The sequence below is a fragment of the Dromaius novaehollandiae genome, chromosome 15 (genome assembly GCF_036370855.1).
Source record: "Dromaius novaehollandiae isolate bDroNov1 chromosome 15, bDroNov1.hap1, whole genome shotgun sequence".
Lineage (NCBI taxonomy): Eukaryota > Metazoa > Chordata > Aves > Casuariiformes > Dromaiidae > Dromaius > Dromaius novaehollandiae.
This window is the reverse complement of record NC_088112.1, coordinates 4,138,700-4,156,229: the sequence shown is the minus strand read 5'-3', so window position 1 is coordinate 4,156,229 and position 17,530 is coordinate 4,138,700. Positions and strand designations below refer to the sequence as shown.

Genomic DNA, 17,530 nt, shown 5'->3' with positions numbered 1-17,530 from the left:
TTACCTTTATTTAATTTGCTTCTGCATCTGCATTTTTAACAGTTTTTTTCAAGTTAAGTTTTTAACTGGGAACAAGTTAGGAGGCAAATAAGAAAAGGATATTGACTTTACACCTACTAATTTGGGGGTGCTAACAAGTAAACCTAAGAGCTTTGTAGTTGCTGGGTAAATTGATCCAGCTGCGAGAGCTGGAGGAGGGGAGCTAAAAGGCATTGCAAAGAAACCGCACTGTTGTTCCTAGCTGGAAGCCTTGGCTGTTCTTGCAGCTATAATGAGTTTGGGTGAACACTTGGCTGGCACCATTGCTGTAACCTGTTTTGGGCTATGCCAAGATTTTCTAGGGCTGTACCAAGCCCACAGTGCCAGGACTATTAGACCTGCGTGGGCACAAGAAGAAGCTGAGATCCTAATTAGAAGATGCTAAATATGTTGCCTCTGAAATGAGGTGCCCTTTACGGTGGATGGTGGAACAAAGCCTTCTTCCTGCAGCATATGTGAGTGCAGTTGGATGGATGAGTCAGGGTGCTCGTAGTTAGCAGGTCTGGCATGCTAAGAGGGTTTTTTTTTTTAATGTGATGTGTATGCTGCAGGCAGAAGGGTAGCTATAGAAGGTGCAGACATACAGTAGCTGTAACGCAGCTAGTGTAGATACCAGCAGCAAAAAATGGGCAGTGTGGGAGCACAGCTGCTAGCAGCCCCCAGCAGCAGTGTGGAGGCACGTAGAGAGCGGGGAGATGCGTGCGGGGAATGGGGAGGAAGCTTCACCCTGCAGAGCAAAATATTGAAGACGATCATGATGGTAACTGAGGGAAGGAGCTGTGCGGGTGGGGGTTGTAAAGTAGAGTGTATATTAATGGACATTAGAGAGGTACTTAGCAAATGCGAATCAGCATGGCTACATGGATGTTGAATGCAGGGACTGTGGAGGCCTGCCCTGGGCTGGGACACCTATGTGGTCAGTGGGCTCCTGCTGCAACCTACTCTGACTGGGTCACTGCTGCTGGGGCTCAAGGCAGCTGCAGACGTGTCTGTCCCTCTCCAACCGTCTCTCTGACACAGTAACTACGCACCCGTATGTATTCCTAAACCAACGCGAGGATGTCAGCTTTCCCGGGGGGAGAAACCCGTTGAAGGGGAGCTGGACCCCAGCTAAGGAGTGATGGTCTCTGACCCTGATGATCCTTCTTGAGCCGAGGGTTGAGCTCTGGAGATCCTTACCCACCTAAATGACTGTGATTCTGTGCCTTTCAACACCAAGTCTCAGGGCAGACCTGGCAGATTAAGTTGTCCGTGATCTGTTGCTTTGAAGGCAGTGGGTCTCCTTTGGGGGAATTCAGTGGGACCCTCAGGAAGCGTGTTCTGGAGGTCTGTCTCTCCATGTCCTCCTCGTGGTTTTGTACTGAGATTTTAAGGAATTTATGTTCTGTAAAAATGGAATGGAGGCAAAATTCTCCATACATGCTTTTGGGGTGAGCACTTATATCTGTAAAGATTATACATTGTGCAGGATGGAATAATCTGTAGCTGATGTTCAAAGGCCTGCACCGTGGAGTGGAAAGGCAAGCTTTGTGCACCAGTGCAAAAGCCAATACCTCATCACCTTCACTCCTTTCAGGCCGTTAAACCAGTTTACTTTGTCCTTTGAGTGGGGAAGAAAGGCAGAGGTGAAAGGAATCTCTTGGCTTGAGCCCATCTCTTTAGAGTGCTTCCCAAAGTCCAGATTGTTTTACAGTCCTGTTGTATCTGTTGTCAGGCGTCCTTTCAGAGTCCAACGCTGCGATTCTGACTTTCAGCCTCAGTCCTTCTCTTTGGTGTCTGACCTGGCTAAAACCAATATCTGTCTCTCAGCAGGAAGAATCTGAGGAAACACAGCAAATTTCAGCTCCTGGGGCTAAATTGTTGTGCTCTTTAATGGCAAACTGTGTTGAACTAATTGACAACCAGCTTTAAATATACCCCTGATCAAGCAAATACATTGATTTATTTTTTCCTCTCTTCCCAAGTGTTAAGCAGCTTCCAGCTTGGTTTCCTCCCCAAGAATTGGATAACTCATCTATTGTGTAGTAAAACTGATGGGCAGTTTTGACCTCTATACAATCCTTTCAATATGTCGAGGGAGGAAGGAGTTTCTTATACTTGTATGAATGTTTGACCACTTTAAAAAAAACAAAACAAAAAAGCCCGACCCAAAACCACACACAACAACAAAAGATGATCCATTTTCTCTGGATGTCTTTGAAAGAAGCTTAGTTTAGAGACAGGCTGGAGAGAAAGGCTATTGATTTTGTTTGACCTCCAAACAGACTGCGGTCAGTATATTTTCCCTGTTGGAAGCAAATCAGGACTCTGAATTTCAGCGTCAGCGTTTGTATTCTAAAGTGCACTGGTGCTTTTGCTGCTTCTTCAATAAATAGTAAGCTGTAAGGAAAGGTAATGCTGGTATATATGTATTTCCTTCTGGATCTGCCCTTCCTTTCTTTTTCTTTCCGTTATAACTTGGTCATGTTGCTGATTAAGCATTTGCAAGTCCTGTTCACTGAGCTTTGGTGCAGGTTAGTGGCTTCGGCCATGACTGCATGCACAGGTTTTGTAATTCCCGTCTCGCTTTTTCCAGCGCTGAGCCAGGTCCTTTCTCAGCCTGTTAGTTTCTTTCCTGCACTAGCACCCATCATATACCTGATGTTAGGAAAGACGGTCCGGATTTTCCGATCAGTTGGGCGCATGCAATGCTGCTGCAATCTTCGTCCCTTTGGCAGAGCATTCCTAGTTTGGCCATGTGTTAGATCTCATTTCCCTCTCTCTTCCCCCTCCTTTTTTTTTTTTTTTATATATCCCTTCTTGTACACAGTAGTAAACCCTCTAAGAAGTACCATCCCCATCTTCTACCCCTGGTTGCTCTCAACTTTCTATAGGAAAGCCTTCCTAATTTACACTTATCCTGCAGCTAAATGGAGTATTCCTTTCTGTGACTCCCGTAGCACTGGAGGAAACAGTTACTGCTCTATTTGATGTGGGATCGTATCGTTTGTAGGTGTTCTTGTAAAACATCTTGTGACAACTGATTTGCCCTTTTCCTGACAACTGCCTATCGAGGAGTGGTTAAAGGGATGGAAATACATCTAGGACTGCCATTAAATCGGGAAAGTTTTTGGTCAATGAAGAGCCTAAAGCCACAGGAGATGCGTTGTTAAGGCCACAGAGCTCTTAAACGTCAGGTCTCAAATTAGCTTCTCAGAACCCCTTTGAGATGAGCAATCTCAATCAGCATCTGTCCGTGCCGAGGTGTTGACCGCGTTATCTCCTCGTAATTTAACAATAATGCTTTACGCAGTGTGTTTTGCGGTTTGTGGATTTCCGCTTGCTTTGTGGCAAATTCAGCCCAGCGAGCTTTCAGCACAGGATGCAGATCAAAGCGTAGCTAGATAAACCAGGAATGATTTAATCAAGCCATAGGCAGAGGGTAGGTGATGCTGGATACTGGTTGCTCAGTTCCCGTGTTGACTTTGCTGGTACATGCTCCATTTCAACCCCAACGCATGGACGCTAACAGTCCTAACACTGACCCCTTCTTTAGAAAATTCACTGGTCTTCATTGCCACCGCCGGCCTTGTGTGTGCTTCCGAGCCATGTTTTAGGTCAGGGCAAAGGCTACAGATGCGTGACAGCCTGCCTGCAGCCTGTGTGAGCTGCTGACAGTTATACAGCACCAGTTTCTAATGTAAGTGCTTCATTTCCCAGAGTGCCCACTGCACCCCTAAGAAATAATGTCTGATGGAGTAGGTGTCCGCACAGCCTGTGCCAAGCCTGGCCGAGGCTGCAGCCTGTGCTGTGTGTGTAGCTCCCGCGACTCCCCAGAGCAGGACTTTAAGGGTCCCCCAGAGCCTTTTCTTGCTGTCCTCAACCCAACCCCCTCCCTTCCTGACAGCTGAATATTCAATTACATTAACCTTTTGCAACTGGCTCAGCAAACACCTCTGGAAGTGGTGAGAAAGAGGGAAGGCAGGTTTACGGTAACTGTTAAACCTTTGCACAAACACGAAGGAAAGCAGCCGACGGCCGCGGATTATGAGAGGTGATTGCTTTGCTCTTGAAAATGCCCTCACCTCCAGCCGAGTGCGAGCCTGCCCGAGGTGGCACCTCCGCGCTGAAGCCGGCAGCGTTTGCTGAGCGCCCAGCTGGCGCGGAGCTGGTGGAGGTGAGTCCCAGGGGTGCTCTCCCCCAGCCTGCCCCATTGCCCAGCTGCACTTTATGCGTGCGCCTGCCCGTGGGTGCCCGTGTCGAAACCCTGGGCACCAGCGGTGCTATTTATCCCTCCGCCCCAGCTTCCAGGGCCTCGGTGGCCAGTGGTCCCCATCTGCCCACCGTGGGCCGTCAGGCGGAGAGGGGAGTGCAGACGAGCTGTGGCCACTCTCTGCGGCCACAGTAACTTTGTTCACCATCCAGTTTCAAGTGGTTTCCTGGGAATAAGCAATAATATCCATCTACCTGCTCCTCGGCTTGGGAGCGAGTAGCCATGGGCTTGTGCTCTGCCCACAGGCTGGTCTGGCTGCTTATTACCCACCTCCGAGATATCATGAAGCCTTGTTAATTAATAAGTAGGAAGTTTTGGAAGATCCCTGAGTGGCAGGTGATACATCAGTAAAACGTATCATTGGAAGCTTAGGAAATCACTAGGAAAGCAGCAACACAGCGTGTTACCATATTGCAACTGCTGTCCTAGACATTCCTCACTGCATTGCAATACTGGAACAGGAATGTGATAGTAATTAGACCCTCTAATGGTCTAAATCAAAAATTAAGCATGTGTAGAAAAGCTAGGGTGTCCTTGTGTTTTAAGTGCCTCTAATCTGTTTCTATGAGCTAGGTACCAAAATATCCCTTTGATTCTCAGAGGTAATTGTACCTCTTAATTAGCTGGAGGAAAAAAAACCAAAACCCACAGCTGAGATCTTGCTGTATAAATTATAATTAACCCCTTGGCACTGGAAGCGGAGATTTCCTGCCCCCGAGCACAGGCGCAAAACGCATTAGCGGCACTTAGCGTCGGGCGCTGCAGCCCGCCGCAGCCGAGGGGTCCGTCAGCCCGCTGCCCGGTAAATGCTGCCGCCCGCGGAAGCCCCGTCGGAAGGCGGCAGGGAAGCTGCGGGAACCCGCGGGGCAGCGCCCGGCGCGCCACGGGCGGGTGTTTGACCTGCCGGTTTCGAGAGCCGCGAATGGCGCGGCGGGGAAGGGCGGTGCAGGAAAGCCCGGGCGAGGAGGCGCGAGCGAGGAGAGGGGCGCGCCGCGGCGGGTGGTTTCGTCCGCTGCCATGGCCGGTTGCCCCGCCGTGAGAACGGCTCGCCGAGCGCCCCGCTCGCACCCCTCGGCGCCGCGATTGTCCGCCGCCAGACACACTTGGCTGTGCCTGTTGTGTGCCGAGCGCACCGGCCACGGGCCGCCGGCCACCCACCGCCCCCATTCACCAGCATCCTGCTTTTTTGTCTCCTTTCAGGCGGGCCCGGTGGGGGATGGATTTTAACTCTTTGCGCTGGAGGGGGACCGGGCGGAAAGCGCCGGCCGCTCGGCGCCGGGCTGTAATGCCCTGCAAAACGAGCTCTCGTTTCCCCGGCCTTGGGGCACCGCAGCTCGGACGGGCTCCCCAGGTGCCCGTGCATGTCCCCGGCGGGGGCACAGCGAAGTACGCCGCTGCGCCGGGCGAAACGCAGCCGGCGCCTGCTCCGGGAAGGGCCCTGCCGCTGGGAAAGGCCGCGGCCGGCTCCCACGGGGCTTTCCGTGCGCTGAGTTTTTTGCAATGGGACGACGTGAGTGATAAATCAAGGCAGAATTGGGGCTTGCAGTAGAAGCTCCTACAGGCGTAGGGCCGAGCCTGAGCTGAAACATTTGGGCAACACTGCGCAGGTTCACATAAAAGCAAAGGTGGGAGTGAATCTGAGCTTTATAGATGGGGCATGGCTCCAGATACATTGAAACTGGGCTCAGTAACAAATAATGCTATAGAGATCTCTCTTACACTATCAGTATTGGCTCTTTAAACCCATGTGACAAAAAGAAGCCATCAGAGATGCTGCCTCTCTTCCTCGCTGCTCGTGTTTGTAGCCCCACAGAGCAGGACTGGCTTAGTTTTGTACTTCATTTACTTTTTATATGGAGACTTAGCATGGGGCCTCTTTTCTACATCCAAAGGCTTGTGCTTCGAATCCAGAATTATATTTGAGATTTTTAAAGTACATTTATTAAAACATAAAACTAATTTTACAGTTCTGACAGGTCTTATTTAAATATCCAGTGCCAGATGCCTTTTGTCCCAAGTGATTCAAGTAATGAAAAAAAAAAACCACTTTTCAAACTTCTCACGCAATTAAAACGCACTAAAAGGCAAGTAAACAGCCTTACCTCTGCTGTGTACGGAGGGTAATAACTTAAGAAAACCCTCGTGACAAATATGCTTCCAAAAATAAATATTCTCTCAAACCAAAGGTGCTAAAGGCAGAGCTAATGTGGTACCTGATTTGCGTTATTACTGCCGTTGCTGCTGCTCTGAGTAAGGCTGAAAGAAAATATCTTGGGGGGAGAGGCCTTTTTGATGGGGCTGGTGCAGAGCCCCGTCCTCCGAGGGACGTGCCTGGAGAGCGCTCGGTTCCTGAGCGTGTCCCCGGGGAGGAGGGACCAGGCGTTGTGGAAGATCAGGTCTCGTTCTCCTCTTTCAGCCTTTACCCCAGAATAGTCACGCTGTCGTATTCTTATCTGGAAGTGATGATTGCGTACGTCATTTAATAGTACGTTATCTTTTACACGGCAGCAGTGTGAACATTAAAATCAAGGTCAGACTATTTGATACTGGGTGCGCATCCGTTCGTCCCAGCAGAGACTGGTTTTAATCTTAAAGCATGGAATAATCTTCCCCACATTCAACATTTGGTCTTGTGGATGGCACTACTGCCTTTGCCTCTCTGACTTCCAGAGCCACCAGAACCCTACTGAAGATACTGTAGCTTCGTGCAACTTTGTTTTCAGAATATTTCTTACTTCCTGGCGCAGTTACAGTGTGCGCCTTTGGGGAAATGCACAGATATGCATATATTCCCATCCATAAAATTAATTGTCATAATTTCAGCTTTTACTGGAGGGCACAGAGTAATAAAACCTGTGCAGTGCACAGGGAAAGTAACACCTTTTTATAGCAGGCACAGCTGATAGTCTTAATTCACTGCAAATTCTTTATGGATTTCTCCTGATTAGCCCCAATTTGGAGCACTCGCAAGTACAACAGTGGAACCTGGACGGACTAACTTTTGGAGTAGGTGAAGCCATCATGATGTTGGTATACAGAGGAGATTTGTGTGTTTGGGACTCCTAGATAAGAGGATGTGGTGGTGCTCATATCACACCTACTTCACTGCTGAGGATGAGCAGCCGACCACCAGACTGCCCAAGATGGATGGGTGAAGTGGTTCAGCGTAAACATGGTCTGTCCGAAACTTCTGGCTGCAAATAAAGCAGCTTTGAAGATGCGAGAGTACATGGGGTTCCCATGATTGTCATTCCTTGCTTATTATGATTTTCATGTACATCAGTATTTTTGTTGGGTTCAGCTGAGACTGGGAACAAGAGAGTCAAAATAACCTCAGCAAAGTTTGTTCTTGTGGTAATTCTAACCCTCTGTGGGACAGGAAAGGTTCACGATATTTCCAGACCCCAGAGATTCCAATACTTTGGATGTATTTCAGCGAAACACTCAGGGCCAGGCTCTAAGGTCCTTGTCTGTTGGTCTTTACTGTGTCAGTAGGAGTTTATTCAAATGAGAATGATCAAAGCCATCAGGGTTTGGCCCTTTATTTTTCATTTTAGGTGCTTTTTCAAGCATAACAGAGCTTCTGAACTTTTTGAGGCTCATCCTTCACTAATTCCAGACTCAGAGTCTGGCAGCTTTTCAAGCAGTTTTCCTGCCTCTGTAGAAATACTGTCCACTTGAGCTGTGTTTGGAGACAGTAAGACACCCTGGTGAGATAGAGGAATTTCTGTGCTAACATTTTTAACGTTTCTCTTTCCAGTCGTACTTCTTAGTCATTGCAAGTTTGCAGGTGGTGAAGTTCAGTTCAGAATTTGTTCGCTGCCATTCCCCACCCAGACGTTTTTTAAAGCACACAACCTATTGCCTCCAGTTTTACTGAATCTTGTCTAAATAAGCTTATTCAACATAATCAAAGCTACTGCCAAAATATTTTTAGTGCCTCTTAAGGTGAATTATGTATAAAACATCTGCAAGAGGCCAGGTCTGATTCTCCACTGCTTAATCCTGTTTTTTTATATCTAGAAATGGGTGCAAATGGCACCATGACAAAATGACAATATTTTGCATTCATTTTTCACATGGTAAATGATGAACACACTCTGGATAGTGGAGTCTTGAGCTGGTAACATGATACTTGCAATCTTAACATTATCCTCAGATGTTCTTTATTTTGTTTTTTCTTCCTGAGTTAAGCTGGGCAAAATCTCTCAAGATCTAACTTGATATTTATTCTGGTCTTATGTCAGCTAAACTATCAAAGGATTTTCATATGCATGGACTGATTAAAGACCTCCAAGTTTAGCGTATTTACATTTAAGCTTTTCCCAAAACCTGGTGACTAGAGTTAGTTTATAGGGACCGTGTCTGAAGAGCTTTGTCATCCTTTAGGCATCAGAGTGGGCAATACTGAAAAGCATACTTTGTTTCAGGATCTTATTTTTCCTTGGTATTGCCATTCCGGCATAAACAATACATCCTCTACAGAGTTTGAGGCAGCTTCGCCCCTGAGATGATCCCGGAGATGCTTGGGGAGCATCAGCAGATCAAAATCACACCTTGTGGATGTTTTAGAGTCATTGCTGAGCTGGTGGTGGGAATTTTGGGGTGGGCGCCCCTTATGGTTGAACCGCCGTGATGGTGGCCAGGCTTACGTAGTGGATGTTGGCGGCGGGGCGCAAGCGGTATTTTGGTACCCAAATGTTCTGGCCTGTGCACACTGCAGGGTTAAGTGCCTGAGGCAGTGTGTCATGCTTGCACATCTGTATTGGGCTGGGTACTCAGGCTAGCGTGGTTGGCATGAGCACGGGTATTTCCGCATGTCTTGGCATCGTGTCACGTAGACGTGCCCAGTGAGCGCAGAACGGATAGCTCAGGATCCTGGAAGTGGGACAGAACGGCCTTTGGTTGTGAGATTGCTGTTTGCAAACGAGAGTGCCTGAAAGCCTTTCCCTGACACTCGAGCTCTTATCAGCTCGCTCAGAGGCAAAACCTCGGGAAGGTAAAGCAGAGTGCGTTGGGGAGGGGGGGGCTGAGCCCTCGTTGCTCTGTTAAAGTGCTGGGATTCTCCACTTCTCTCCGGCTCTTCCCTTGTGCCAGTTGTAGGTAGGCAGAGCACAGAGACGGCCTGGCGGAGGGCTAGGAAGGCGAGAAGTGTGTCCCTCTGTCCCAAACCTGTGCTCCTGCCATGTCCAGCCACACGGCCCCTGGCAGGAGCCTGATGCCCTGCAGGGGTCTTTGCCAGGACCTGTGGGACTTCCTATGTGTGTGAAGGCCTTGGTGTGAAAGCAGGGTCAGATTGCTGCAATGAAAGTGCCTTGGAGATCTTTGCAGCACTAGAGATTTTCCTCTGGTGTCTCCCATGCAAATGCTCAACCGTGTCTGGCTCCTGAGACCTGCTAGAGCTGGCGGGTGCTGTCACGAGACGGACGGACTGTCTTCGCAGTCACTCCTTTGTTTGCACCAAACTCTCCGTTCTGCTTCACCTCATTCCCAAAATGAGGCACGGAGAAGGGCAATGAGGGACTCCGCGCTGGAGGTATATTACTGTGTTGCTGCTGTAAGGGCTTTATGTGCCTGAAATCTTGTCTTTTCCCTAACTACGTCAGCTGACCTAGTGAAAGGTGCTCATTTTCTCTTCAGACTTGGGTACTTTGGGATGTTAAAAAGAGAACCTCAGTTAGACCACATTCAAAAAAGGCTGATTTAAGACTATTTTAGTGCGCTGTTCACTGTGTAGTCTCACTGATTTAAGACTGGATAGTTCCCATTCTTGTGGGATTCATCATGAAGTGATGGCTTAAAATGTATAGGTACCTGGAGCCTGAATCTTGGAGCTGTTGGTATGGCACCTTGCTGGAGAGGTGGGATTAGTAGGACTCTCCCAGTGACTGTACCTTTTTATAATTTGACATGTATCTTCTGTGCTGGCTAAAGACAAACTTGATGAGCCAATTGTAATGGTATGTGGGTCAGAGCGCGGCACTCCTGAGCACTGACTTTCTTGATTTCTGTAGTTACTCCTGATTTGCACCTAATTGAGAAGGGAATTGGACTGTATGGGTTGTAACTTTTTAAAACGCTAAGCTTTTGAGAAATAGGCAAATGTGCAAATAAAACTTCAAGATGCAGCACAGATTCCCTCACTTGTTCATAGCCCGCAGGCTTTATTGGACCCTACAGACTTTACATAATTTTGGCATTATTCCCTCTTCATTATGTCATAAATGTGAAGTGGAGACCAGGGCATTCTGTCCTATGTTGTGGTCATGTAAAGCATTCAAATTTTTGCGGGGAGCACATTGTGTTTGAACAGGTTTCAACTATTTTAAGCATGGATGTACATAAGAATCCATGCTCGGCTATACTGAGCTTTTCCCTGGAAGATACAGTCTTACGAGAAAGTAAATCTTATTCTCCATAGCTCTTTGAGGGTGAGGTAGATGTGGTATATGCTGAGAGCTGTGGCAAGTGCACTCTGCCTCGGTTCATAGCGGTAGACAATAAATTGGAAAGCTGCTCCCTGTCACAGAAGCTGTGGTCCCAGCCTCAGCTTATCTGTGCATCATTTCTCTTCATTAGCTGGAAATGGTTTCAAGTGCTAAGAATAGTTTCCCTGGCTTTGTAAGAATATGAGCTTGTAATGAGAAAAAGTGCAACAAAAGCTGGGATCTTGGTCCTCTCTGAGAGCCTTTTCCACAAAAAAAATGTGTCTTAGCTGTCCTGCTTAAAGATGACAGTGGGCAGCAAAAGTGGCAGTGATTTCTTTTCCCCCGCAATTCCTTTTGCAGGATTTGTACCTGCAGAAAGCGACTGTAGATCGACACAAGCCTGCATCGTGGTTAAATCTGTTTGGCATAACATTTCCTTGAGGACTGTTGCAGCCTGTGCTGTTCAGCCTTGGAGCTTTTAAAAATTGTGCTCAAGACCTTGTTAGCCCAGAAACTGCAAATATAGCACAGGCGTACCTTGGGTAGGCTCCAGCGCCCATCATTAGCAAATAGACTCCTCCAGCCTGTGGGTTTTGTCTCATCTGTTTCCCCTTTAAGGCAGGAGCAGCATCCTTACTGCAAGATGGATCTAGTCTGTCCACTATGCTTATGGCCAGGGCTTCTTCGGAAACATTTATGAAGTGCCCAATCCTTCTGCACCTTAACTGGGTTTTCCTCTATCGCTTAATTTATCTGCAACTTGCTGGAATTTAGGATTTTGCGATAGATACTGTGTGAGCCTGAAACTTCTCAGGTGCCTGCTTTCTCCTTTCTTTTCTTATGCTTTTCTGGCTCCCATCCTCCCACTCCCAGGAAATATTTGAAAGATAATTTGGCATATTTTCTGCCACCTTCACATATCTCCCTGACTTCATGTTTTCTTAGCTGGAAGATAGCTTTTCAACATATATATGTAATCCTTTTCACCTAGACATGTGAGGAATTCCAATCTCTTCCAGTGGGAGTTTTCAGGAAGGTTTAGGTTAAATGGGCCAATAAGGCAAAAGCATGTAGCAGAAGATCTTACCCTCTAAAGACATCTTTTCTCTTTCTCTTTTTTCTTTCTCTCTTTTTTTTTTTCTGGAAAATATATCAGAATATCTAGCTGTCAAAGAATTTAAACAATAATACCTGATCTGGAGGCTAGAGTGCAGCGCTTTTGAAAATAAAGATTGTAATCTCCCTACAGTGTATCCAGGGACTAATGGAGTTTAAAGTAGTATGTCCTGCAGGGCGAGCTAGCTGCAAACTGCCACGGGACACTGCTCCAACCTGGTGTCACTTATTTCCACTGAGTGCTCAGGTAAAATTCTCTTGCATTTTGCCTCACACTTTTTTTGTGGCTGCAATATTTTTATTGTAGTCAAACAGGACAGCAATCCAAGGCCAATTTACATGTATTGAGATCCTTTTGGTGGTGACTGAACTTTTTTGCAGCCTCATGTGAAGGGGGTAGGAGACCTCAGCACCAAGGTCTGGTGGACAAGTATCTATGTCACAGAAACTCTTGTTGCAGCGTTGGAGGGCCCAGGGCTGGGATTCATCCCAGGCAATTTTAGCTGTCTAGCAGTTAGACATGTTGTCCAAGCTCACTGTTGAGGCTCCTGGGAGAATTTAGGGAGAGAGAGGCAAATCCTCCCCCTGTTAGATGCCTGTTTTAAAGAGGAGAATCAGCTGTAAGGGGAGTCTTCAACTGGAAGCCAACTGGGTGGTGAACTTAACCCCAAAGTCAAACTGATCTCTTGTTAAAGGAGGAGGATGAGGATCCCTAAAAATGAGACTATTTCCAGCAATTGAGGAAGCTTAAGACTCAGATTTTTGAAGGATGGGTGCCTGTGGTTTGGCTCCATCGCCTGTGCCATGGTAGCTAGCAAAGCCTGGCCTGATACCACAGTGAGGAGCAGAGGCAGCATGTTGACCCACCGTCCCTGAGCTACTGGTTCCTGACCCCACGATGGCGTAGCATGATCTCCGGGGCCTGAGAATTGCGGCAGGGCAGCGGGGTGGGCTGGGGTATTTACTGGTGGAGGTGTCGCGCGGGATGTTCGCCCATCCACTGCTGCTCGGTCCGTGTTGTGGCGCTAGGCGGTGAGGGATTTAAGCGCAGGCATAACCTTCACAGTCCACAGGAGAGGTGAGTCCCATTTAGTTCTAAATTATGACATTATTTTATTAGCTCTTTAAACTTTATTTAAATTCTTTATTTAAAGAAGGGAGAGGAAGGTATCATATTTTAATTAGTAGCAGTGTCAAAGGAGACCTAGATTAATTATTTGAAATCACTCCATCCAGATGGTTTTAATTTTCACAGCAGGGAACCGGCATCTTTTTAAGGTGATATTTTTCAAATTAAAATCAGCTTGGATATTACTCATACTGGCTGCAGTGAGAGGGGGTGGGGAGCGCAGGATGGTGTGCCCCGCTGTTGCTAATCCGAGTACACGCTGCCCCAGCGAGCGCCCTGCGTTACAAAGGTGTGGGTGGCTCACTGGCACGCGGGACTGCTGCTCGAGGCCCTCGCAGAGGCATGCTGCATTTTATGAACATTAGGCTGGTCAAAGTTATTATCTGATATTCAACACTATTCTTTGCAGTTTTAGTAGCAGCGCCGAGACTTGAATGGACAGGGAACAGCTTGCAGCTTAGACACCGTGTTTCTGGAGCAGGGGTGAGCAGACGGCATGGAGCACGCTTGCTGTGTCCTGTCTCCAAGCTGTCAAGCCAGGCCCTTTGGCAGTCCCCGGTCTCTTTACATTGCCAGGTGGATCTGTGGACAACTCCTTGGAGCTCTCACAGTTGGCCGTGGTGCTTGGGCCAGTCTTTGGGATCTCTAGTGCTGTCCCGATGACCTGCACTTGGGCATGGGCTGCTGCACTCGCCCTCTGTGGCTGGCCATTAGTCCTCTGGCTGTTGCTTGTGGTGGGGAGAAGACTTTTCACAGTCATTTCCCTAAAGGTAGTCATACCCTGACTATCCCTGGTCTGTTTGTGCGGCTGGGAGAGCTCCCCTGAGCAGTCTCCCTGAACTCCTTGAAGCTCTTGGTATTTACCAAGTTATTTACCATTTTGCTCAGCCTCCTCTTGAACGCCTCTCTTTGACCTAGTGTCACGTCCCCCATCGTGGCTTTGCTCATCTTTATATCCTTACTCTGATGCTGTATCTCTGGTTCATGGAGCTCTTCCTCACTCAAGTGCACGGGAGGTCAGTGGTTTGATGCTTCCTGGGCAGGTGGGGAGACAAGGCCTGCAGCACCCAGTTATCGTCAACGGGCTGGCCTCTATGCCAGATACCCAAAAACATGGATACATTTCTGAAGAACTTAGATAAATGCCCGTATTTATGTGTACTTGTGAGTAATATACTGGTATAATACAGGCATTATCCCATCTGCTGTTAGAAATAAGTTATTCTTTAAATATCCCTTGCGATAAAGGTATAACAGATATATCTAAATAAATGCAAACAGCTAGTAAATGAAAAACCCTGAACTTGCATGTGTGATTGAGCTGCAAAGGGAAAACTCCATTTAGGGCCCTTGTGAGTTAAAGGTTTGTGATATTTGCACTGCTGCAGAAGCCAAAAGCTGACTTTACAAGTGGGAAAAATATTAATGTGTTTAAATGAAACAAACTCCTTTTTCTATCCCCATGGTAAATCCTTACAGTGAACATATTTGCTCTTAGAGGGTTTTAAAGTTTGAAATATGAATGCCAAAAAGAATGTGACTTTTTGCAGCACAGATCAAACATTCTCCAGAGTTTGGCAAAAGCAGGGTTTCTACAGTAAGACTTAGTTCTTACAAATGTGAGAATTTCCAGAACAGGATCGTGGATTTGCACTTGCTGACACTTACACATTCTTGCATTGTGTTTCGACCATGTCTACTTTCTCCCCTGCATATCAGAGATGGATCTGAACCAAAATGTCCAGTCTGCATGTTCCTGACTCTCTAGGGAAATTGTGGAATCTGAACCTCGGGCATGATTGGAATTCGCGTTTTGATCCTAATTCTGAAAGAAGACAGAATAAAACGCTGAATCCAAACATGTCCAGGTTTTAGTGATGATGGCAGCATGGCAGCTTGGCCCACTTCTGCAGATTAAATTGTGTCAAGGCAGGTGACATATTAAGCTGCAGAAGTCCATCTTCTGCCATGGCTCCTGGAAATGCTGCCAGCCAACACTGTGGCCCTCATAGATGGGCATTATGTGATTGGCCATGTTTCTCCCAGCCAGGGCAAGAGTCATAGACTCAGCTGAACTAGATTGCCACAGAGCAATTAGTCACCTTCTGGGAACAGGTTTGGACACACAAAGGCCTTCTAAAGTGCAGGTGTTCATCATAAAGAGTAACTAGCACTGACTTTCTCCCCTCCTAGCTGTCTCAGTGACCTCTAGGAGGCTTGAAGAGTAGGGTGTTGTTTTGCCCCCTCCAGTGTGTGGTTGGGACACTTTTGTGAAGTGTTTAAGGGCTGCTGACAGGGGGGAAAGGGAATTTCATTCTTGTGCTGATCTTCTGCAATACTGCAATCTGCAGCCTCCATGTGAAGGAGAACCTCTAGCTGTGTATTACTGGTGATGCAGTAGTGTTGGGGTGGACAAGTGGAGTGCACATGTGTATATGCGCATTTTCCGGCATTAAACCTGGAGCGGGTGCACAGGACTTGGTGGAGACTTTGATCTGCACCTGCAACCAGGTTCAGCCTATGGATGGGTTCTCTGGGTTTCCTCGTGATGCCCCACAGCTTCACGTGGTTCAGGTAGCCGTAACAGGAGAACACGCTGATGAGCCTTGCGCACCCTGCGACTTAATGTGACCACACTGGTAAATGTTTTTTTTCTTCTTCTTCCTTTACAAGCCCAGCTTCTAGTGGAAACAGACACTTTTGGCAGTCAAGTCCGGATCAAAGGCAAAGAGACAGACTTTTACCTTTGCATGAACAGGAAAGGCAAGCTAGTGGGGAAGGTAAGTGTTTCCTATTAATTCATTTGTAACATGAGTGTTACCTTTAGCAGCCTCCTCAAAGCCGTAATGATGTGTTTGAACTTTGCCTGTCAGCCTCAAATGAGAAGCAGGACTGAGGGAACGTGGCATTTCCAAGGCAGCCCGTACCTCTACCAAGCCCTCCCCCACGTCCATAAAACCACGCGCTGTAGCCAGCCACTGGGGTTTTATGATGATGGTTTGGATGTGCACGGGTTTACAGTCGCGTAAATTGGCAAAGGATGTCATCCCCACATCACAGCGCTGGGGACATCTCTGCAATGCTGCATTACTCGGTAGCAATATAACATCCTTTGGGGTGAAATTAAAAAAAAGGGGCAAAAAAATGTAGTCATGTGCTCGGAAGGTTAGCAATGTAATGCTCATTTCGATCGTGAGTCAGGGTATAGTGTGGCAAAGCTAATACTGGAATCTGAACATCTTATTAGGGCTGGGCCTCACGGTTCTAACATTACAGGAATATTTTATTACTTTGGATCCCTGCACAATGGAAGCATGTAACAAATTACAGCATATTTGCCCGTGTAGCTTAACTTCTTTGCTGAAGTCATATTTTTTATGTATTAACTTGTTTTTGTAACTTAGGCAGTTTTTCTATATTGCTGGCGAACGAAGAAGCTTAATAACTGGGCAGGAGGTTGTTCAAAGTTAAAATATCGCCAAACACCCATAAAAGGCCCCTTCCCCCGCTGCCCACACTTTGCACCGCCAGGAATTAAAATCTGGCATCTCTGTGGCTGTGAAAAAGGGAAGCAGAGTTTTGTTTTGAGTCAACAAAGTTGGAGCAGCGAAAGCCACGCTCCCAAACAGAAACCAGAAGCCAATTGCTCTGATGAAACATTATTTACTTTTGTGGTCCCACGAGTGACACTTGCGGGACAAGTGCCTTTCCTGGAGGATCCCTCCTGCCACTTTGGCTTTGCTCACAGGGAGCACAGATGCTTCTTTCGGGACTGGGGCTGGACCTTTCAAATGCAGCCACTAGTTGTGGCGCCCTGCCTAAGCCACCGAGGATCTGCCTCTGCGAAGCACTGAGTTTCCAGGATGCTGCTTCGGATCAGTGTGGATTTGGAAATTATTTGGTAGGCTGGGAAAATAGGACCCGAACAGCCGGTTTGCTGCTTCCTGCACTTTTGTGGTTTATTACCTGCTCCGAAGGAGACATCGTTGTTTGATCTTGGACAAGCAAATTAGTTCTTTAACTGGACTTGGATCGCTTAGGATGCGGATGGATGCTTTTGAAAATTGCTCTCAACACGTCTAAAACCTGGCCCTCGATTTCTTTATGCCTTAGTTTTCCATCCTTTAAATATGATATTAGCAGTTCCCCTTCTCTTAGAAATGTTATAGGATAGTATGTTAATGTTTATGAGGTGCTGATAGCACAATAATGGAGGCCTTAGTAGCATCTAAATTAGATGGGATAAAATGAGCATAAAATATTACTGTTCTCTCTAATAGCATTTACCCTCATGTGGATCACTAGTGGTACACAGCAGCAACCCACATCCTTCCCTGGTCTGTGCTGAGTGTCCAGAAGCACCCTGGCAAAGTCGGAGGCTGTTTCTCAAAATGTATAGTATATTTTGGCAAGATCCGTCCCTTCGTTTGGCCCACTGGGCAAGAAGGCAGGACAACTCTTTAGCCTGTCACCTTTTGTGCCGCGTAAAGCTTTTGTTTTTTCTCGATGTGCTTTTTATAACACTAAATTGGCAAACAGTTTGTTATTAAAGAAAAAAAAGGCTTT

The 17,530-nt window shown here is 47.1% G+C and overlaps 1 protein-coding gene across 2 annotated transcripts in view; it reads left to right on the top strand.

Annotated features, from left to right (window-relative positions):
- FGF18 (fibroblast growth factor 18) overlaps window positions 1-17,530 on the top strand; it is a 77,514-nt gene that overhangs the window by 39,886 nt on the left and 20,098 nt on the right. For both annotated transcript variants that reach the window (XM_064520822.1, XM_026097708.2), the window contains one exon: window positions 15,638-15,744. In XM_064520822.1, the coding sequence (XP_064376892.1) occupies window positions 15,638-15,744 (107 nt within the window). The remainder of the gene's footprint in view (window positions 1-15,637; window positions 15,745-17,530) is intronic.